The sequence below is a fragment of the Delphinapterus leucas genome, chromosome 7, assembly GCF_059928025.1.
Source record: "Delphinapterus leucas isolate spDelLeu-1000000601 "Yukka" chromosome 7, BTC_Dleu_Yukka2, whole genome shotgun sequence".
Classification (NCBI taxonomy): Eukaryota; Metazoa; Chordata; class Mammalia; order Artiodactyla; family Monodontidae; genus Delphinapterus; species Delphinapterus leucas.
This window is the reverse complement of record NC_143135.1, coordinates 47,492,857-47,516,114: the sequence shown is the minus strand read 5'-3', so window position 1 is coordinate 47,516,114 and position 23,258 is coordinate 47,492,857. Positions and strand designations below refer to the sequence as shown.

Below are 23,258 nucleotides of genomic sequence, written 5' to 3'. Positions count from 1 at the left end.
TAGTCAGGGGCAGGAAAGGGGGAGGGTGTTGAGAGGCCATTCCTGGGCTTACTTCCTCAAGTAACAGCCTATAATCCCTTGCCTCAGGCTGTGATAGAAATCTTGATCCTGGAAAGTTCATGGATTTGTCCACAGCTCCAGTGGCTCAGCCCTGTGCTCCTGATAACATCAAGTCAGAGGTGTCTGGGGGCACACATCTTCCTTCTCCAAACTGCGCTAGCACACGCAGGCCAGCGCTGCCCACCCACCAGGCCCATGTGTGCACTGGCTTGGGATGTGGATTTCTAGTGCCCGATGGTCTGCTGACTGCAAGAACGTTTTTGAAAACAAAACCACTGTCCATTCTATCCGTTTAGTCAACCTGGTGGAGAATATCCATTTATTGTGAGGAGGGAGAAAAGCCGGAGGTTTGTGGACACTTTTTGTAGATGCCTCCTCAAATATTTTTTGTAGATTCCCATTCAACTCTAAAAAGGAAAAGGACTGTGACCCTCCCACAGTTGGAAAAGCCTCTGCCCTCTAGTGGCAAAAGGCTCAAACAAATATTTGCGTTGAATATTTGATTCAATGTTTGTGCCTGGAACACTGAACTGGTACCACCCAAGCAGGTGCTCTCTGGGGACAGCAGGTAACCCCTTGGTTTTACTTCTTGGGGCTCTGTTCCCAGAGGGTTAAATGTTCATAGGTCCCAGAGGACTCACTTACTTTCGAACCTGCTCAGCAGAGAGACCAAGAGTAGGGTCACTGGGGAAGACACAGAACCTAGGTGAGACCCAGCTTTCCCACATATGCTGACAGCTCCTGGCCCTGGGGTCCACTCAAGAGGGAGCCTGTGCAGGTGACGTCATCTCCTGGCCAGCATGTCTTCTCCAGCTGCAGCCACTTGTCTTACACCGCCTGAAATCGCTCATCCCATCCCATCAGTGGTGCCCATTAATCAGTCCCCTCCCCCCAGCTCTCCACCCTCCACTCCCAAACCTCCCCAAGGTGAGCGAACATCAGCAAGACTTTAGAAACTTCTGGCAGAAATGAAGTTACCAGGGGCTTCCCTGTTGGCTCAGTGGTTAAGAATCCGCCTGCCAATGCAGGGGGACACAGGTTCAAGCCCGAGTCCGGGAAGATCCCACGTGCCGCGGAGCAACTTAAGCCCGTGTGCCACAACTACTGAGCCTGCGCTCTAGAGCCCACGAGCCACAGCTACTGAGCCTGCGCGCCTAGAGCCCGTGCTCCGCAACAAGAGAAGCCACCGCAAGGAGAAGCCTGCACACCGCAGTGAGGAGTAGCCCCTGCTCACCGCAACTAGAGAAAGCCTGCACACAGCAACGAAGACCCAAAGCAGCCAAAACTAAAAATAAATAAATTTATAAAAAAAAAAAAATGAAGTTACCAGGTGCTGCAGGAACAGAGACTCCGAATAGGCCACTTGAGCCCAACCAGCCACACCTGCCATGTCCAGCGTTTGACTGGTGCCTGTTAGGACCGGACACTGGCCTCCAGGGAGAATCAGTTCATAGGAAACTGCCATGTGGGTTTCAAGAGACAAACCAAAGTGATCACAATGAGAGGTTTTGAGAGTTCCTGGGACTCTGGTGCACATAGTTTTTATGTCAAAGAGCAGAGAGAGGCTGTGACTGTCCACCACGGGATGCCAGGTAGGTAGCTGTCCACCCTGGGGCCAGGCTTCCGGTGACAGGCAGGGAACAGCAGCACTGCCAGCGACCCGAGAGGAATCTGGCTGGAAGGCATTTCTAGTAAAGCACGGGGGGTGGGGGGAGGATGCCCAGAACTGAGAAGCCTGTGCTCTGAGTGGACTCAGGCCAGGAGTGAGGCGGCGGGGGGGGGGGGGAGGGGAGGGGCGGGCGGGTAGGAAGAGGTGAATGGGGTCAAGGGAGCATCTTGGGAAATTCTCACTCCTGTCAAACTGTGAAGTTACTGATAAATGGAGAGGCTGGTGACGCAACAGAGGGTGTGTGGGCTAGAGTCTAACTAAAGGTATAGCTGACAATGGTTGGACATATCACAAGCATTTACAGATGACTGTCATTTTTTGTTACCTTTACGGGGCCTTCTTGGGGGTTCTCTCCCGACTTACCATATTCTCACACAAATCTCTACAGAGTTTGAAGTGATCCCCCAAATATCTCATTATCCACTAGAAAAATACCAACTTTCTTCAATAACCTCTTACCCCAAAAGTCTCAGAACACTCTTTCTAATGTCTAATTTAAACCCCTTCTGCAAGATGCCTGTTCCTTTTTATTACATCCTGAAATGACCCTGTGGCCACTCCCTATGGCTTCACTTCCACCCCCTTCCTTTCCATATAATCCAAAAATTTGAAAGGATGAGAGTAGCAAATTAACAAAATTAATATACGGAGGGGAAAATGACAGAACTTAAGAAAGGAAGAAGCTGTTTCAAGGCACCTAAACACCTCACGTTTATATACAAACAACCCCCATCCTCACAACTGGATTCTCTTATACTGCTCTCTAATTGTGTATGTGTCTGTGTGACTTGTAAATTATAAGCTCCTTGAGGGCAGGAACATGTCCTCTTATTTTCACAGCACATTGGCTTCAATAAACACACGTAGCCATCACTTGGCACTCTTATTATAAACCATTCTTACCATTCTTTTTTGGCACTAAAACCAGTCTCCTAAGGATTCTAGCTCTGGTTTTCTTACATACTGAAAGGTACTAACCCTGACTTTTTTAACAATTAATTTGGTATTTCAGGCGCCTCTTCTTCATTCAGTGCCCCTCCCCTACCCCAAGTGGTCTGAATTTTCAAGGTTTGACCATCGTGGCAATGTCCTCCTGGGACAGCCACCATGGAGGCTGAAGCGTTCAGATTTATCTTTTGCTGTCTCTCTGGGGTGGAACAGAGGTGGAAAGGAAGATGTTTTTCCTCCTTAAAATGTAGAAGACCCTCTGGGATTTTATGCTCACTATTCAGGGAGTTCTTTACAGCCTAAGAGGAAACAACACAAGCTTCAGACCCTGAACAGTCCTACCTGATCTCTGCCTGTCAAAACTGGCAGAGTTTCCTTGGGGCAGCTCTGTGACAGAGACTGGAGTGGGTTGCAAATGATACTGGGGCTGCATTCAGAGATGGAGAGAACAGAGTGAGATTTCCAAGATTAGCCTATCTGAGCAGGTCCCAAAGGACTTTACTGAGGTCACAGGGTGGGGTTCCCCTTACCCATTGCTAAGTCCCATGAACCGGGAGGACAGATTTCAGCAGCCAAGGTCTGGAAGGGTGCTGAAGATTGAGGTCAGAATAATGAGCCCCAGTCCAGTTCTAGATGCTGTTATGGAGCAGAAGCAGGATGAGTTATTGAAACGGATCATGAGCCCACGAGACGGGGAGACGCAAAGCAGCTGACGGGTATGCTTAGGAGGCAGCCTCAAATGATTCCTGGAGCCTGAGTTTAAATAATCCCAGACTGTTTCACATGCTTTGAGGGTACCGGCATGAGAATGAGCCCATTTTTTTTAAAAAAAATGATTGGAGGACTTCCCTGGTGGCGCAGTGGTTAAGAATCCGCCTGCCAATGCAGGGGACACGGGTTCGAGCCCTGGTCCGGGAAGATCCCACATGCCGCGGAGCAACTAAGCCCGTGCGCCACAACTACTGAAGCCTGCGCTCCTGGAGCCCGTGCTCCGCAACAAGAGAAGCCACGGCAATGAGCAGCCCACGCACCACAATGAGAAGCCCACGCACCACAACAAAGAGTAGCCCCTGCTCGCTGCAACTAGAGAAAGCCTGCGCGTGGCAACGAAGACCCAATGCAACCAAAAATAAAATAAATAAATTTAAAAATATTAAAAAAGGATTGGGCAGAGACAGAGAGGGGAGGGGAAAGAGAGAAAATATAAAAAGCAGATCCAGGAACTAAAAATCCCTAGTTGTCCTTCCCTACTAAGTACTAAGCGAATGCCTCAACATGCCTTAATAATCTCCGAGAGATCCATTATAGCTAATCTTCATAATGTCATCTGATGTCATTAAGAAAATAATAAATGGCTGCAAATAGATTTGAAAGGTAGTTGGGAAGATTTCCGTGAAAATAAGGTTAAAGAATGTTTTGAAATTTTCTGGGTGAAAAGAAAATTTGTGCTTTCTGAAAATTGGTTTATGAAGAATGTTTCATTCTCCAGCAGGGATAGAGAAGTGAGGGATCATGTCCTCAGCACTGCATGGCTTGTAAAACTGATGTATCCAAGCACTCAGTCTTCATAGGCACGTGGGCTATGGTGGCCCACAGTGAAATTATCTCACATTTGTCCAGCTTTCTAGGAGATGGAAGGCACTGAGCGCTTCAAGATAGTATAAGATTTGTGGTCAATGCTAAAACCCATTAAGTGGGCCTCTATAATGGAGCTGAGGTCTGTACATCATGCATGTGAATTTCCAAGTGTCTTTCCAAGAGCCGGTTAGGTGGTATGTCCTGGCTGCCAGGTGGGAGTGAGCATGATTTAGACAAGGGACCAGTTCCTGAGTCAGTTGTGAGCCCAGCCCAAGAGGAAAGCCCAGCCTTTTTTTCAGGAGTTAGTCTAAGCAAGGATGTGTGTCTAAACTCTAAGAGCTGAGTGGGAGACATACGGCAAACATCAACAGAGTAGCAGAAACTGGGTCCTGAAGAGGACCTTGCTGGCCACCAGGAGGGTACCTCACTCACCCCTATGTCTTGGCCTACCTTTCACTCCAACTGTAGATCTTCATTCAGATTTAACTTCCTTGCAAAGCCTTCCCTGAGCCTGAGGAATTTATTGGGGAGGAACTGGCAGACAGTCAAGGCTTCGAAACAGGGGAATTACGTAATGAGCTTTGCCAACTGGCTCCATCCCCCTGGCTGCAGTCTGAATGTTAAAACTAGAAGGGGGTCAGAATGGAGGCTGTTGAAAACAATGCAGAATCTGGCCGTGAACCCGGCTCCCCCCTCTCTCTACCTCTCATTTGGTCAGTAAACGAGTTCCGTCAATTGTACATTCTAAATATTTCTCAAAGACGTCTGCAGTGCTGATCACCAATGACAATGTATGTTTTTTTCCCCCACACCACCTCCTTTACCAGCTGGGTGTCCTACAATTTAACTCAGTGCTGACACTGTCTACCTGGAGGTAGCACCAGATCCCACAGGTTAGGGGCTCAGTCCCACAGGATTGCCTCCACTTCGGATGCCAGTCCCCAGTCCACGTTGTCATGTCACCTGTGCTTCTGACCATCTGGCTATAAGTCCGTGGTTCCCACAATCCCCTTCTTGAGTTTAATTAACTTGCTGGAGCAGCTCACAGAACTCAGAGAAGCATTTTACTTACTAGATTACTGGCATATTATAAAAGGATCTAACTCAGGAGCAGTCAGATGGAAGAGATGCATAGGGCAAGGTGTAGGGAAAGGGCGTGGAGCTCCCATACTCTCTGGGAGCAGCCTCTCCTGAATCTCCATGTGTTTATCAACAAGGAAGCTCTCCGAACTCTTTCTCCTTGTGGGTGTTTCTGGAGGCTTCATTACAGAGGCATGATTGATTAAATCATTGGCCACTGGTGACTAACCTCAACTTCCAGCCCCTCTTCCCTCCCCCAGGTCAGGGGGTGGAAAGGAAAGCTTCAACCCTTTAATCACAAGGTTGGTTCCACTGGCAACCAGCCCCCATCCGTAGGTGATTTCCAAAGGCACCTCATTAACAAAACAAAAGACACTTTAATGGCTCTCATCAAAGAAAACTCCAGGAACAGTGGTGGAAGACCAAATATGTTTCTTATTATCAATCACAATATCATGACATCCATTTATCTCTCTCTCTGCTGACACCACTTTTGTTCTGGCCCTCATGATCTCTCCACGAATCACCATAACAGCATCCTCATCTCCCACCTTGGATTTAGTCTCGTTGCCTTTACCTGACCTCCAGAGACGTCTCTCCGAAACACAGACCTATTTCTGTAACTCGTTTACTTGAAACTCTAATTGTTTCTCATTCTTCTTACCATAACATCTAAAATATTTGGTGTGTTCTACAAACTTGGCAAAGTCTGGCCTCTGCTTATCCTACTGAAGTGGGTGCTGCGGCATGTTGGCCAAATCTACCCTTCAGGATAAGGAGACTCATTCCCTCAGTTGTGTGGGTGTTGCCGCTAACAGCTCAGAGCTGAGTCCTTCTCCAGGCCGTGTCCTCAGCCAGAGGAAGCTGCCCTACTCAAGGTTATATACGCTCCCTTCCCAGGAACAGCCCCCACCAAGGAGTGCTTGATGCAGGGCTGCCAAGGCATCGTCCCTTTGCCTCCATTCTGGACACGTCTGAAGGTCCCACCTAGTTCCAGAGCTCCTTGTGGGATTGGTTGATGCCTCTGTTGCAACTGCATTGCAGGTGAACTTCTCTCTTTGCTCACTCATGCTCCATTCATCCCCCCACAGGTATTGTTCCAGAGAGTATACCCCCAGAAATGTCTTGCTTTTGTAGGGGAGCAAAATTTCCCACCCCAAAATCTCTTTGGCATTTGGATTATTTCGAGCTGAAAACAATCAAGGCCCAAGACTCAGGAAGAAACTTTGACCTTCCCCCTAACTGCCTAAAAGAACATAGATAGAGGACCTCTTCCCTTTGGGAAGGGAGCCATCACTATAGATAACAAAGTAAGAACCAGCTGTGACAGACAGAAAGGAACCTAGCAAAGTCTCTTAAAATTTCTCTCTGTGTCCCTCTGTCTCTACAGGAACCAGCAAACATTTGTTTACCAAACATTTGCTTTTCCATCTCCATGTGAATTGCCTTCCTCCCCTTTGAAGTCCCAAATCACTACCCCAACAGCTTCTTTTGTCTTTAGCTGAGGATGGTATTTAAGGTGAGGGCTTCAGCCATTCTGGCGAGTTACTGTTTCCCTGGGTCTCTCCAATGCACACGTGTTTTTAAATTTTTGTTTGATTTTCTCTTGTTAATCTGCCTCATTTCGATTTAATTCTTAGACCAGCCAGAAGAACCTAGAAGGATAGAGAAAAATGTTTTCCTCCCCACAAGGGGTTGGCTGAGGTCACATTTTAAAGGGCTTTCCTTTTGGCATAAAAGCAGCCAATGTTTTATCTAAAGAGACAGGGAATTAGAGGCCGCTCCAGTCACTCAAGCAGGAAACAGTGCAATTAGTTGTAAAAGGTTGGAAGATTGGAGGATGACATTAAGGCAAAGAGCTATTGGCGGTGGGGTGGGGGGGGCAGGAGTGGTGAATAAAAGATAAAGGGAAGAATCTGGGGAAAAAAGAGAAGAGAAGAAAAAAACAGACATCCTGTTCAGATCCAGATGATGAATTCTAGTATCCCAGATGGAATTCTGTTGACTTGGCCTCTGCCTCCTTAAGAAGACAAGGTCTCCTCCTCACAGACTTTCCTGGAGTTAGCCAGCACCCCTCAGTAAAGTGGAGGGTGCAGGGAGCAGAGAAGGCTCTAGAAATCAGGGGGTCAGTTAATATGGAGGCACAGCAGCAAAAGGACCACCAGTAATGAAGACAGTGAATTCCAAGAGGACCTGGAAAACTGGATGAGATCAGCCTCGGTGGGCTGTTTAGGCTGGACATTCGTATGTCCAGTTCTGCCTGGTCATTTAGGGAAAAACACCAACTCGGGGCTGGGCTTACAGCTCAATGACTAGTGACTTAGGTCCAACCACATTGAGGACATAGTGGTAGCTGTCAAAGGGCTTAAGTTTCCTCTCTCAGGATACCTGGACTGGAAAGCAGATGGATCAGGCACTTGCAAAGGAGAAAAGGGGTCACTGTGCTTGGTCACTAGCCTCCTTAATGAGCTAGCTCATAGCAGTGGTCAAGGCCAGAGGTTAAATGTAAGGAAGGCAAAAGAACCAAGTGGATGATTTTATCCCAACAGCAGGCTAAGGGGCACCAAGCCATCTTTTTCTTTCCATTGAGTAAGGCCTGCTCTGAATAAAGATGGCCACCATTGGCCACTGTATGTCAGTCAAAGCTGTGACTATCTCCGAAAGGAGTTTAACTTTCCTTTTTGAAACTTCTGGTCACAAGAACATGAGGGTTTCCACTCATGTTCCAGTCCTGCCCCATGGCTCATCAGTCCTAATGGGTTAGGGGAACCAGCTGTGGGCTTTGCTGCCTCTAGGGTCACAAGAGTAAAAGCTTGTCAACCAAGACCAGGTGTGGGCAGTTAGAGCGGAGAGACCAGGCTTGTGCCTGTGAACCAGGTAACTGAAGAGAGTGTGTGGGGCAGAGAGGGAGCGTCTGCCAGGACTGAACTGAAGGGCTCTGAGGCCAAGCTCTTTGGAGGCCCTTCCAGAGACATGGGGGCAACAGCAGCCTTGGAAACAGCCCAAGGACATGTGCTACAATGAGGCCTCCCACTTTGTTCTCACCGAGTCTCCAATAATTCTTTAGACGCCATTAGTATTGAATGTATATTTCATTGTAAAAATAATGTAAACCTGCTTTAGAAAACCAAGAAAAAGATTACCCCAAGAAAACACTGCCTCCTAAAAGTTAATTGTAAGTTTCACTTCCACTGGATCTTATCCATCTTAGTTCACCGTCTCAAAGTTAGGACTTAAGGAGTTCATCAGGAAAATCAACCAGGACTTCCCTGGTGGCGCAGTGATTAAGAAATCACCTGCCAGTGGAGGGGACACGGGTTCGTATCCCTGGTCTGGGAAGATCCCACATGCAGCGGAGCAACTAAGCCCGTGCGCCACAACTGCTCAGCCCGCATGCCACAACTACTGAAGCCTGCAGGACTAGAGCCTGTGCTCCGCAACAAGAGAAGCCACCGCAGTGAGAAATCCGAGCACTGCAAGGAAGAGTAGCCCCCGCTCACCGCAACTAGAGAAAGCCCGTGCGCAGCAACGAAGTGAAGACCCAATGCAGCCAAATAAATAAATAAATAAAATTTTAAAAGAAAATCAACCAGAGCACCTTTAGCATAACACTTTATTCCAAAATGCCAGGCATGGAAAGTTTCCCAAAGAGCATTCTCACTCAGGGAAGGAGGCTGAGTGGGGCAGTATTTTTCATGAGAATTTAAGAGGAGGGATCAGCAGAAGTTCACCTAGATTGGGGAATACCGTTGCCCCTTGATATCCGCGGGGAATTCGGTCCAGGACTGCCCCATCCCCCATCCCCTACCCCCGCATCCCAAAGATACCAAAATCCTGCGATGCTCACCTTCCTTATGTAAAATGGCTTAGTACCCTTAGCCCTCCACATCCGCAGATACAGAGGGCTGAATGTCATCAAAGACAGTTCTTGGAAATAGGAGGAATTGTTCTTAAGGATGAGGAGCCATTGTCTGTGATGATACCAAGAGGGTGGGAAGGAACAGTTAGGGGCTGACGTCACTTGGAAGAGAGGTAGAGAGGAACAGCTAATGGGGACAAGGACATGCAAGGGCCACACTGGAAAATTCTTTTAGTGTCTCTTGCAGGGACCAAATACAAACCCAGGTCTTCTGACTCCTGGTCAGAGATCTTTCCACTTCTCGTAGATGCCCCAACCTTCTCCACTTTGGTAGGTGATTGAGGAAGAACCGTGAGTATCCTGGACCCAACCATGGAAGAGAGGTTGAGATAAGTAGACCTGGACAGCAAAGGCAAAAAATTGGAAGATTTTACAATTGTGTCCTAAGGATGTGATTTATCTTCAGCTGGACTGGGGCCTGCAGGAGTTGAGTCCTATGTATTGCTGGCCTGCAGCTGCAAGTGAAGGGAATTCTGCTACTGGAGACTGAGAAAACTCAAGGACCTCCACGCTAAGGAGTTCCATTTCCTGATGGTTTGGCTCTGGAAATGCCCCTGTATCAGTAATTGTTTGGCTCTTAAACTCTTCTGAGCGTGAATCTCAGATTTTTCAGCTGCCTCCCTGGGTGGCTAGACCTGTGGCCTATTGGACCTCTCTCCCCAAGAGGCAATGGGCCCAGTGCCCAGGCTGCTCAGAGACCGGGTATATCAGAGCTTTCATTTTTCCTTGCTGTGCCTTTAAGAGCTGCAGGAATGCAAAGAGTCTGGAGGAGGGGTGGGGTCTCCCAAAGGGATTTCTGGGGAAAAGGATCCCGGGAATCTGGGCCAGAAACTAAACTGAGTGAGAGTCCAACTCTGAAAAGCTGGGGGTGGTGTGTGTGTTGGGTCAGGCCTGGGATTGGACTGCAGAGTTCTCTAGGGAGGAAGAAAACAAAAGTAAAAAGGAAAGAGCTGGGGAGAGGGGAGAGGCCCACCCCGCCCCCTATCCCACCCCTATGCACACTCACCCAGGCCTGGAAGAGGGGACAGCCACTAGCCTGCAGAGGGTCCGTGTGTGTCAAAGGTGATAGTGACAGATGCTGGACCCAGGGAGACCTCTACCCCAAGTCGGCCTGCAGGGCCTCCGGAGACTGACTTGCCAACAGCTGGACTTGATCACCATCTTGCTGAGCAAGATCACGCATCTGAGGGAGTAACTAGCAGGCTTTGCTGTCTGGCTGTTTTTGGAGAATTTTTCTCAGCAGCGGCTAGAAAGCAGGAGACCACCCCCTGGACCCTTGAGCCTTCTTCGAGAAGCAACAGCAGAAGAGATTCCCACCCTGGGTGGTTTGCAGGACCATGCTGGCTCTTAGGCGAGCTTCTGCTTTCAGCGTTCTGATCCTCACGGCCTTTCTGCCCCTGCCGCAGTTCGCCCAGGACCCGGCCATGGTGCACTACATCTATCAGCGCTTTCAAGTCTTGGAGGTAGGTGGCATCTGTGCCCCTGATCTGGGGAACCTGCCTCCCGGAAGTCACTTTATCTTACCCACGCTTCGCTACCAACTGTGATGCATTTTCCAGATAGTGAATGATAAATAGATTGCTAAATGTACACTTAATATTTTTCATAGTCTAGTGGTTTCTCCCAGACCTTGAGCAGGGCTTTCCGCTATCCTCTGATCTGGCAGGTTTTCCCCATCTGTAAAATGGGGACGATAATAGAATTTACCTCTTACGGCTATTCTGAAGATTTAATAAATTAATTCCTACTTAGAACATTGCCTGGCATGGTGGTAAATGTCTAAAATGTTATTCAGTTGCTCAGTTTTTAAAATAGGAAAATTAAACATTTGGTCACGTTTTCTTCATGTTTTACTATATCAGGATGATCGCAGATTTTAGTTTTCTTTATGTCTTTTTATGGTGAGCCATTAGGTCACTGCAAAAAGTCATGATATTGGTGTCCTGAGAAGCTCTTAGCTTCTTTTGCTGAACTGGACTTGGTTTTAGAAATGAGCAGATTTCAGCAACGTTAAACAGAGAGAAAAGTGTTGGGGCCTTTTTCTCCAAGTGTTGCAGCTGCCACTTCATTAAAATTTGCAAAACCCAACATTTTTGCCGCAGGGACAGACTCCCAGGGCCAAATGTAACCCTCCGCAGTAACCTCTGACACACCCTGGCGATGACATTGGCTGTTTCATGCTTCATGCCTTGCTTTTATACAAGTTAAATTTTGATAAATTATTTATCTCCTCTCAAAGACACGCTTATCTCCAATTTTCTATTTTTTCCTGAAAACTCTTCAAGTCCAAACTATTTGGTTACAGTCAGGGTAAAACAGTTCCTCAGAGCAGGCTGCACACGTTTCCTAACGTCCGGCGGCCTGAGGCCAGGAAGCCATGGATGAAATGTTCCCAGGCCAGTGGCCTCTTGCTGCTGCCTCATTTGCTGTCTCCTCAGACACCTCCTGCCCAGTCTCACCTCCTTAAATGTTCCAGGATTACTCTCAACCGTGGTCCCTCTTCATTTACCACCAACCTGCCTTGGGGGTCAGCGCCAGTCACATCCCTGCAAGCTTTCCCAATACTCAAATCTGTCTGCAGACAAAGGGTATCGAGTATAGACTGATACTTTCATAGCTATGAATGTGGATTTTAAAAGATAGGGATATGGGGCTTCCCTGGTGGCGCAGTGGTTGAGAGTCCGCCTGCCGATGCAGGGGACGCGGGTTCGTGCCCCGGTCCGGGAAGATCCCACATGCCGCGGAGCAACGAGGCCCGTGAGCCATGGCCGCTGAGCCTGCGCGTCCGGAGCCTGTGCTCCGCAACGGGAGAGGCCACAACAGTGAGAGGCCCGCGTACCGCAAAAACAAAAACAAACAAAAAAAAAGATAGGGATATGATTTATATAGGTCTTCCCACCCCGACGTGGTAACCTGGGCGGGAAGTTGAGTCCCCAGGTGCTCCACCAGGCCAAGGCAGACACGTAGCAGCGAAGTGACGCCATCTCCACACTGAGGGATTTGTGTCAGGGGGGTAAGGAAAAAGAGGAAAGATTTAGGCAATTATCTCTCTCCTCCCTCTTTCCCTCTCATCCTTCCTGTTTCTCTCTCCCTCTCTATTTCTGTCTCTCTCTCCCTCCTTCCTTCCCTCCCTTCCTATCACACACTCTCTCTCCCCCCACCTTTCTCTCTCTCTTTCATTCATCAATGAACAGTCTTATATCCTGCTGTTTGGAGTATATTTTAATATTTTTACAACTTTTGTGGAGAGCATTTTGGTAAACTGCCAAATGGTCTTTAAGTCTACATGCTGTTTGACCCAGCAACCCCTCCCATTTCCATCCTTCATTTATTTATCTTTCATTCAGCAATTATTTATTGAGTATGACTGTGTGCCAGGCCCTGTGCAGGTGCTGGGGATGGAGCTCACATCTGGAAATGTATCCTCAGAAAATAACCAGAGAAATACACAAATATGTAAAGACAAAGATTTTGTTTGAATGGCAGAACATTGAAAACTACATTAGTGTCCATTAAAAAGAGTCTAATGGAATAAATAATGGGATGTCAATTCAATGGAATTGTGTCATTAAAATTATGGTATAGATATATATTAATTGGTATTGAAATATGTTCACAGTATATCAGCAAGCTAAAAATATGTTATAAAAATACATGTAGTGAAATCACATTAAATATGTTTATATATGTATGACTACATGCATGGGAAAACTTTTAAAGATTTGTACACTAAAGTGTCAATAGTCCTTTGAATTAAGGAACTGTGGGTGATTTTTATTTTCCCCCCTTTTGACTATCTGTATTTTAAAAGTCTTTTTCCTGTGAACGAGAGCTGTTGATATTACTTGGGCAAGTTAAATAACTGGCAGTAATTTGGGCATTTATTTTCTGACTGAAGCAAGGACTGCAGAAATGTACCCAAGCAACGAGAGAATACATTCAAGATTTCCAAGAGTTCTCGAAAAACATATCCGTTATGCTGGGACGATGTCAGACGTACACAAGTGAGTACAAGAGCGCGGTCCATAACCTGGCCCTGAGAGTCGAACGTACCCAGCGGGAGATTGACTACCTGGAGTACCTGCGGGAGGCTGAGGTGTGCACAGAGTCAGAGGACAAGATGCTGGCAGAAAAGCAAGTCCAAGGAGCTGAGGAGGAGAAAAGGATCCGAACACTGCTGAATGCAAGTAAGAGAACTGCTTACCCCTTCTGGGGACTTTCACCCTCAGAGACAGCTCCCACACAGGTAGGGGGTCTGACCCAGTAAGAACTGGATATGTGCTCCTGTGGGCATGTGCTGGGAGAGAAACCTTATCGGGGCACAGGTGTCCAAAGGAAAATCCATTCTCAGAAAGCAGCTTTACCTTTCCCAGAGAGTTCCTAAAGCCCCCGTAGAAGATCAGGGTTATGGTGTTAGAAGTCAGCCTAGGAAGGGCATCTCGAGATAGACTTTGGGTTGATAGAGGTGTGTGGTCCCCTGCCACGAAGAGTGGCAGGTTGATGGATTCTCCCAGTGCCCTGGGAGTAGGGAGAGGCTGCAAATGTGCCCAGAAACATCGTGAAATTGGACATTGCAACAGCCAACCCTCAGGGCCAGGAACTACAGTGAATTATTGTTGTGTACTCTGTTGGGATGATGATATATTCAAGGTATTTGTCTCCAATCTTGGGATCCATCAGAATCACTTCCAGGCCATTAAGAATAATGGTTAGGGGCTTCCCTGGTGGCGCAGTGGTTGAGAGTCCGCCTGCTGATGCAGGGGACGCAGGTTCGTGCCCGGGTCTGGGAAGATCCCACATGCCGCGGAGTGACTGGGCCCGTGAGCCATGGCCGCTGAGCCTGCGCGTCTGGAGCCTGTGCCCCGCAACGGGAGAGGCCACAACAGTGAGAGGCCCGTGTAACGCAAAAAAAAAAAAAAAGAATAATGGTTAGGAGCTCAAATGATAATAGCAAGTATCAAGCAACAAAAACATAAATGAGAAGGAAAATTTCCATTTCATTAAAGCAATGAGGGAGACAAGTCCCCCACCTCAGAGGCTGTATTATGAGATGGTTTCATTGCAAATAGGAAAACTTTATTTATATGCTAATTATGCCTGCCCCAAATGCAAGAAATTTCATCAGGTAAATAAGACATAAGCTGAATGCCGTTATTGGGCTAAGCGTTTCTCGTATCTTTTCTTTTTTTTTTTTTTTTAATTTATTTATCTTTGGCTGCATTGGGCCCGCGCAGGCTTTCTCTAATTGCGGCAAGCGGCGGGTGGGGGGTTGGGGGGGCACCCCTCATTGCGGAGCGCAGGCTTCTCATTGTAGTGGCCTCTCCCGTTGCGGAGCACGGGCTCTAGGCATGTGGGTCCCAGTATTCGTGGCACGTGGGCTCCAGAGCGCAAGCTCAGTAGTTGTGGCGCACGGACCCACTTGCTCGGCGACATGTGGGACCTTCCCGGAGCAGGGATTGAACCCATATCCCCTGCATTGGCAGGTGGATTCCCAACAGCTGTGCCACCAGAGAAGCCCCCTCATATATCTTTTCAATGTAATCCTTGTAAAAACTCCATGGGTCTTCCAAAATGAGGTGACATTTGAACAAAGAAGTTAGAGTACGATGAGCAGAGGGCGTGTTAAGTGAGGGTGCAGCAGGTCAAAGGCAGGTAACACTTCCACATGTAGATCTGCAGTGATGGCTGAGTGGAAGCTGTGTGGGGCAAGTGAGTGCAGGGAAACAAGGCTGAAGGGTTCAGTAGCACCCAGATAATGAAAGGCCTGTGTGCTAGGCTAAGGGGGTTGAACTTGACTGAAGAAACTGTTGAGAACCATTGAACAATTTTAAGCAGGCGCATGACGTGCAGGAAGAGGACAAGACTAGAGAGAGAATGCTAATCAGGGAAATACTGCAATAAATTGGTCAATAAGTGATGGTGTCTGCATGAAGTGTCAGGGAGATGGAGAAGGACAGACGGATTTCAGAGTCACTGAGAAATGGAATACACGTGGCTTTGGGACAGATAATTGAATGTGAAAAATGAGTGAGAGGGTTGAGTCCACGATGCTTCCTGGGTTTTTGGCCTAGGCCATTGGGTGGTTGGTCTGAAGTACGCTGCAAAAGGTAACCCAAGAGGCATTGTGGAACACTTACTACTTGACTGTTTTTGTTTTTGTTGTTTTTTTCGGAGCACTTATTACTCTGAGATCTTCTAGTTCATTTATTTGCTCGATGCTCATTTTCTGCCTCCCCTTCTCGAGTGTCAGCTCTACGAGAGCCTGGATCCTGCCTTTCATGTTCGATGCTGCATCCCAGTGCCTAGAATAGTGTCTATGTTCAATAAATACTTGTTGGTGAATAACTAAGGGGACGAATGAATGAATGGATAGAGGGATTGTTAGCACAGACAGAGGAGTTATTAGGTTTTGGCAGAAAAGAGAAAATCTTATCTCTGAGTCAGAAGACAGAGAAGAGGGTCCCTTATCTATATTATGAAGCACTTGGTCAAGTTGGTCAAGTGAGTGGTCCTTTCTGGCCCTGTCTTGAGATGAACCTCCTTCTGAGAGGGAGCAGCTGGGGGTAAGCATGGGACGAGGGACTGGGGAAAAGGGCAAGGATGAGCCTGTGGAAAAGGAACAGCTCCCTAAAAAGCTGATGGGGAGGATTGGGTGATAAATGTAGCCTGAGCTAGAATGTGCTCTCCCCAGGGGTGAGGGAGGACCCCAAGCCTGGACGATGGTGCTGGCTTGGATCTCTGAGACACTCTAAGCCCCTCAGGCCTTGAGGTTGCCCACTTCCACTCCAGCTAGAGCTCAGCAGAGGTCCTGAGTCTGGACTTTCTGCTATTTCAACCCTTGTCCTCTGCCTCATCTCTCAGACCCTGGAGGCCTAAAATATCCCCTCTCCCAGCTCCATGGTGAGTGAAAACTCTTTCGACTTTTCAGTGATGGCTGCTTCCATGCCTGTTGCCTCGGGAGCGCTCTTTTTTTTGTTGTTTTTTGTGGTACGCGGGCCTCTCACTGTTGTGGCCTCTCCCGTTGCGGAGCACAGGCTCTGGACGTGCAGGCTCAGCGGCCATGGCTCACGGGCCCAGCCACTCCACGGCATCTTCCCGGACCGGGGCACGAACCCATGTCCCCTGCATCGGCGGGCGGACTCTCAACCACTGCGCCACCAGGGAATCCCGGGAGCCCTCTTTTGATGATTTGTCAGTTTATGATTCAACAAGCACTTTTTGCCTCGACTCCTGGATGGGCCCTGTGCTCACAGCAGGGACAGAGGAAGGAGTGGAACATGTCTGCATCCTGCACTGGCTTTCTTACAGCTTCTCTCGCCTCTGGTTTTGCCTCCTACTGCCGTGTGCTGTCTCATAGACCTTCCCACAACACACATGGATGTAGAATGTTTTTGCCGTTTGGCATCAATTATCAACAGCCACAAAAAACCCCTTCAAATCTCAGCCTTTGATATGAGGAAGACCCTTCAGAAAGTGGCCTGAGCTGATCTCCATCTTCTCCCATAATTTACCCACATGCAGTAGCAATTAAAACAAATAAACAAACAAATATATATATATGTATATATATTTTTCTACCCACCTTTTATGTCTCAAAAATTCTGTGGATTCTCTGTAAACACTTCTGCCCACCTCCCCAGCTCTCCCCTCCCCGCCCCACCAGACAGATTGGCCCCTAATGCTCCGGGAGCACCTCACTCAATCTTCCAAGGCAGCACTAAGTCTCAACCACGCATATCTGTGTGTGTTTGACTCCTCAGCCAGACCATGAATATACTGACGTCTTCATTCCTGTACTCAGAGAGCCGGGGTCAGGGCAAAATCTTCTATGATGGCAGAGACCCCTCAGAACTTGCTTAGGGAAAGACAGACCTGTAAACAATCACAACTGCGTGATTAGTGCCCTCTGACCTATTATTTCCGGAAGTTCTGTGCCCAAGGATGGACTTTGGAATGCCAGTGTATCCCCCTTCCATGCACTGTTTTGTATTTTACATACTGTGCCCATCCCCCGTGGTTTCGGCCATGTATCTTAGTAACTATGCCTGTATTAGTTATTCTAATGCTGTGTAACAAATCACCACAGCTCTAGCAGTTTAAACTAATATACATGTATTATCTTAGAGTTTCTTTGGGTTCATGCGTCCAGGCACAGCTTAGCTGGATGCTTTGTTCAACAGTCTCGTGAGGGTACAATCAAGGTGTTGGCTGGGCTCCATTCTCACCTGGAGCTCAGGGTCCTCTTCCAACTTCATTGGCGTTGGCAGAATTCACCTTCCTGTGGTTGTTGGGCGGAGGCCTCAGCTTCCAGAAGCTGCTCCTCTTCACAGGCAGCTCGCAATGTGGCTACTGCTCCCTCGGGGCCAGGAGGAGAGCGCCTCTCTTTGGGATGTGCTCAGTCTCTCTTTTAAGAGTTTTTATCTGATTTAGGTCAAGCCCACCCATAATCGTCTTCCTTTTGATTAACTCGAAATCAACTGATTTTGGACCTTAATTATATCTACAAAATCTCTTTAGCTTTGTCTCGTGATGTAACCTAGTCAAGGAGGGCAATCATATTCACAGTCATATTGAGTGAGGCTGCAGCCCTCGCTCAAGGGGAGGGGAGTATGTAGGGCATGACCATGGGGGTGGGAACCTTAGAATTCTGCCCATCCCTGCCGGTGCTGTTACCTGTACCCACCTTCTTCCCACAAGGCTCCCATCTTCCTATCTTCTAACCTTGGTTGCTGGGACTGTGCTGGCTGTGAAACTTTCACTAGAATCCTTAGGCCTCAAGTCAGCATCCTTGTGTGGGCAAATATGGGATTATGGGCTAGGGAGGGTCGCCAGAGGTCACATCAAGTGTTTCATTCATACATACATGACATCTTAGAGAGTGTTTTCAGAAAACCTAGAGAGAGAAGATAACATAACTTCCTTGGAAAATTCAACATTGTGTCTTAGGAGATTTCCAGAAAATTCTAACATCCGTCTAAATGGTTCTCGTTTATTCTAGGAATATTTATTGGGCAACTACAAAGGGCCAGATACTGGGGATAATAAATACGGTAGAGTTGCTCTGTAATTAAGCCATTTCCTATAGAGCTGTTCTCAAGTCTTCAGCCTTTATTGAGAGATGATCCACAAATGATGTTCACGTGAGGACCGCAATTCCAGGGATGTTTGGGCTAAGGTAAAATTCTTCGAATCTTAACTCTAACACATACAGACTCTCTCTCCTCCTTTCTCTCTCTCTCTCTCTCTCTCTCTCTCTTTCTCTGTCTCTCATGCACACAATTTAGAATGCAGTGACTGAAAGATATTTGAATACAATCTAACTTATATTTTAAACTCATTCCAAGTCTTTGGTACTATAACTGTTATAAGTAAAAAGAAATTTTGCATTGCACTTGGCAACTTATGGCAAAGCACCACTGGCTCAGATACCCAGATTGAGAATTTATCCAACTAACAGTCTTTGGCAGATTCCACAGGCTGTATTCATGGGTGGATCAGAAGAGTGTTAACCTCTTCTTAACTTGTAAAGAGCTTGTAAAGAAAAATTCTCAAGGCAGTCAGAATAAGCCATTATAGCATTATTTTACTTCCTGTTTTAGTCCCGCTCCTTTATTTGCAAGGGTGCATGCAAAGTACCTGCAGTAACCCTCTCCCTGCCGAAGTAAACAACTCATATCCTTTGTTAGATCATGTTTTAGAGGAGAAAGTCTATTGCTGCAAATTCAAATGCCTCTGGGGTCCATTCAGGTATAAATGTGTGTGCCTCATACTGAAAGCCATTAAAAACCAAACAAAATAAAAAATAAAAACAGGGCTTCCCTGGTGGCGCAGTGGTTGGGAGTCTGCCTGCCGATGCAGGGAACACGGGTTTGTGCCCCGGTCCGGGAGGATCCCACATGCCGCAGAGCGGCTGGGCCCGTGAGCCATGGCCGCTGAGCCTGCGCGTCCGGAGCCTGTGCTCTGCAATGGGAGAGGCCACGGCAGTGAGAGGCCCGCGTACCGCAAAAATTAAATTAAATTAAATTAAAATTAAAAAAAACAAACTAGCGTAAAACCCACTAGAAGCCAAATAAAACATATTTATGAGCCAACTCTCAAGGTCCATTAGTTTGCGACGAGTGGAACAAAACATTAAGAGATGTATAACTCTAAATTGCAACAGAGGTATCTCCCACAAAGGAGGGCATTGAGGGTACATACAGGTGTAAGCGCAGGAGGGTATGAGAGTACTTGTGGGCACACACATACACAGAGAAGTTACTGCATTCGCGGAGCAGCAGTGCCAAAGGTATATGTACAGCTTATCCTATATGCTGCCTCTGGGACAGTGCCATAGGTCACTGTGCTGGGTTCAGAAAGGCCAATGGACATAGTACTCTTCTGTGTATCTGGCCGGAAGGCCCGTGGTCTATGAGGATACCTCCAGGACCATCACTACAGGTATTAATAGAAGATCCCAAAGTTGTTTTAGCTGATGGCTTTGGCTCCAGGTATAGTGAACCTCCCCATTCATTCTCTCTCTTACTCATTCATTTGTTCATTCATTCAACAAATCTCTAGCTGAATTCCATATATATGTTGGCATTGTGCCAGGCATTAGAGATGGAACATTGAATAGGATAACATTCTTGTCCTCAAAAAGCTTACAGCCAAGTGGGGAAACCTCCAAACAAACACAGAATAACAGGTAGTGTGATGCCTGTTCTGATGGAGGGTGTCACAGAAGCACAGGGGCAGGCATTCAGTAATTAAGTAAGGTCAAGGTTGCCGTGGAGATGGGGATGGAGGAGACCGTGGAATCTGGAATGTGACCCTCAAGCCAAGTTTTAATGTTGGAAAAGAACTAATTACATGGAGAACAGAGTAAAGGGCACTTCAAGCAAATGACCAGCATGTGGATGTACAAAGGCCTAATCAGGCTTAGGGTTCAGTAGACCTCAGGTGTAGGGAGGAGTGGAGAGGAGATGAAAGAACCAGACAAGACCTAAGCTCCTTTGTGCTGAGCCTCTTCGCTTTCTAGCTGTGGGGAATGAAAGTAATATGAATAACCGTAGCTAATAGTTACTGAGCGCTTATTATGTACCAGGTAATCTTTAAGTATTTTCTATGTCTTGTTGGATTATATCAGCTAATTCTCACAACAAACCTATGTGACGGGTATTATAATTAACCCCCATTTTATAGATGTGGGAATCAGGGCACTGAGTGAATAAGTCATCTGTCCGAGGTCTCACTGCTAACTGACGCCAGAGGAGGGTTCAAACCAAGGCAGGCCGACTCCTACATATACTAACCTTTCCCATCGTGCTGTTTTGCGTAATAGTTGTACGCAGGGGAGTGTCCGGGCTCGGATGGAGGTTTTGCGGAAGATCATCTGGCTCCAGTGTTCAGAATGGGCTGGCAGTGGGGGAGTTTGAGTGCTCATAGCAGGGAGAGCCTGGGCCAGGCCGGCCATCTGCAGGGCTGTCACAGAGGCCCTCAGGTAGCAGCCCTCAGCTCTGAGACTAAATACCTGTGCCCAGAGGCATTATTATTGTGGGACATGCATGAAGACCATGTCAGGCCTCTTAGTTGTTATTTGATGATGAACCCTACTCACAAACAGATTGCTTTAAATCATTCTTTCAAATCCTGTCCAAGAAGCGTCAGTTCCCCGCCTCTCTCCAACCCTTGGTTTTTAATTCCCTGCCTTTTCTTCATTTATTTTTAAATAATGAACTTCCTCTGCTTTCCCCCACTATTCTCTCAGTTAACCGAAGAGTCCCACACACACCCTCCTGTGCTAGAAATCTCAGGAGCATCCCTTTGGCCCTCATCTGATAAGTTGCTCAATAGATTCTTCCTTCTGAATGTCTCTCAAGTTTATTCTTTCCATCTACACTGCTCTCTCATCATCTCCAGTCTCGATGACTGCAGAAGACTCCTAACCGATCTTCCTTTTCCAGGGTTTCATCCTGTATTGCCACCAGGGTTATCTTGATAAAATTACTGCATCAGTGCTTATCATCTTGGATGGCAGCCACAACCTACAGGGTAAAGCAAACCCCATAGAATAACATAAAGAAAGCCCTTTACAACTGACCCCAACCTAGCTTTCTTCAAATAATTTGTTTTGTTATTCTCTCTGAAAGTAATACCTGCTGATTAAATAAAAACCATGAATATTGTACATACTATATCTATTGTATTTACTGTTATTGTAAAAGTAGATAACAAGCCAACTGAACAATTTTTTTTAAGTTTTCTTTAAGTTCTTTATTTTTTTATTGAAGTATAGTTGATTTACAGTGTTTCAGGTGTACAGCAAAGCGATTCAGATATATATCTGAAAAAATATATATATATATATACTTTTTCAGATTCTTTTCCATTATAGGTTATTATGAGATATTGAATATAGTTCCCTGTGCTATACAGTAGGTCCTTGTTGTTTATCTATTTTATATATAGTCGTGTGTGCCTGTTAATCCCAAATTCCAAATTTATTCCTCCCCCCCTTTCCCCTCTGGTAACTGTAAGTTTTGAACACAGCAACTTTTAGCATTTCTCAACTTAGTCTTGTGCCACTACTGCCAGTTCCCGTTCACCTGATGCTCTATGCTGTGTTGAATCTGCTATTCTGAAAACATAAAATATACTCCATGCATCTCTGCACTATTCATGCTGTGTTCCCCAAGTCTAACACAGTGCCTGGAACAGAGTAGGGATCAGTATTTTCTGACCTTGAGGAGTAGTTTCTTGGAAAGTGGAAGCAACTGTTTGGAAGCAAGGAATTCCATTACGCCTCTTGTGTCTGATATGGTATCCAATGCCCATGACAACTCTGCTGGGTAGATAGTATTATGACTTCTTTTCACGTGATGAAACTGTGTCTCAGAGTTTCATGTAGCCCAATCTTCCTCCCACTTTCCTGCTACGCTGAAGAGTAAGCACCACCTGCTAGACACACTAGATTCATCTCCGTCTCCCTATCTACTCATAGTTCCCTTACCCGGACCCCACACGAGGTATCTGCCACAATAATGCTGCATGACAAGCCACTTTGAAAGTTAGTGGGTGAAAACAGTCATTGACTATTTCTCAGGAGTCCACAGGGCAGCTGGGCAGTTCTGTTGGCCCGGACCAGGCTTTGCTATTCTCGGCAGGGCTCCCTAGTGCATCTACAATTAGTGACGCATTGCCCAGGAGATGGCTGGTTGAGGATGGCCTCAGTTGCAATGGCTTTATTCTTCTCCACATGGCATCTGATCTTGCAGGAGGCAAACCTGGGCTTGTTCTTGTGGTGGAGGCAGATGTCTGAGGGAGAGAGCACAAGCACACCAAGGTCTGGTCACTTTCACCACGTTCTTTTGGCCAAAGCAAGTTCAAGTCTGGCTCTGGAGCCCATCCTTCCATAGAACCTCTAGTAGCATTCATATGAGGCTTTTGGTGTTGCTGCTTCTGGAAAGAGGCAGCAATCAAGATGTGTTTTTAGGGACTTCCCTGGTGGTCCAGTGGTTAAGACTCTGCCTTCCAATGCAGGGGGCGTGGGCTTGATCCCTGTTCAGGGAACTGAGATCCCACATGCCGTGTGGTGTGGCAAAGAAAAAAAAAAAAAGAAAAAGATGGGATTTTAAATATGCAAATCTCTATAGGAAAGCAGTGGATGGGGCATTAGTGTGATTGATGGTTTTGAGGGGAGACCAAAGAACCAGTGAGAGGGCTGCTGCAGAGTTCAGGATGAGGTGAGCAGCTGCTCTACCCACACACGTTGAGAAACGATAGAGAACAGTGGGATTGATTGCACGGGAAGAATCCATGGCAACACGCAAAATGATTCTGTTTTCTAACCAGGCACATGGGAGAATGGTAATACCACACCTAGACATTGAGAACATTTCCATCCTTTTTAGTTTGGGTAAGAATATTACAGGAAAAAATTAACCCAATATGCAAAAAACAAAACCCAGCTTTGTCTTTAAATAAAAGTTAAATAAAAGCAAGAAGTTCATAATTATAAACCTG

At 46.9% G+C, this 23,258-nt stretch overlaps 1 protein-coding gene across 1 annotated transcript in view; it reads left to right on the top strand.

Annotated features, from left to right (window-relative positions):
• The first annotated feature begins 10,131 nt into the window (after positions 1-10,131).
• The window catches only part of OLFML1 (olfactomedin like 1), a 28,712-nt gene continuing 15,585 nt past the window's right edge, over positions 10,132-23,258 (top strand). The window contains exons 1-2 of the mRNA XM_022563197.3: positions 10,132-10,717; positions 13,153-13,441. Of these exons, the coding sequence (XP_022418905.1) occupies positions 10,592-10,717; positions 13,153-13,441 (415 nt within the window). The 5' untranslated portion in view covers positions 10,132-10,591. The remainder of the gene's footprint in view (positions 10,718-13,152; positions 13,442-23,258) is intronic.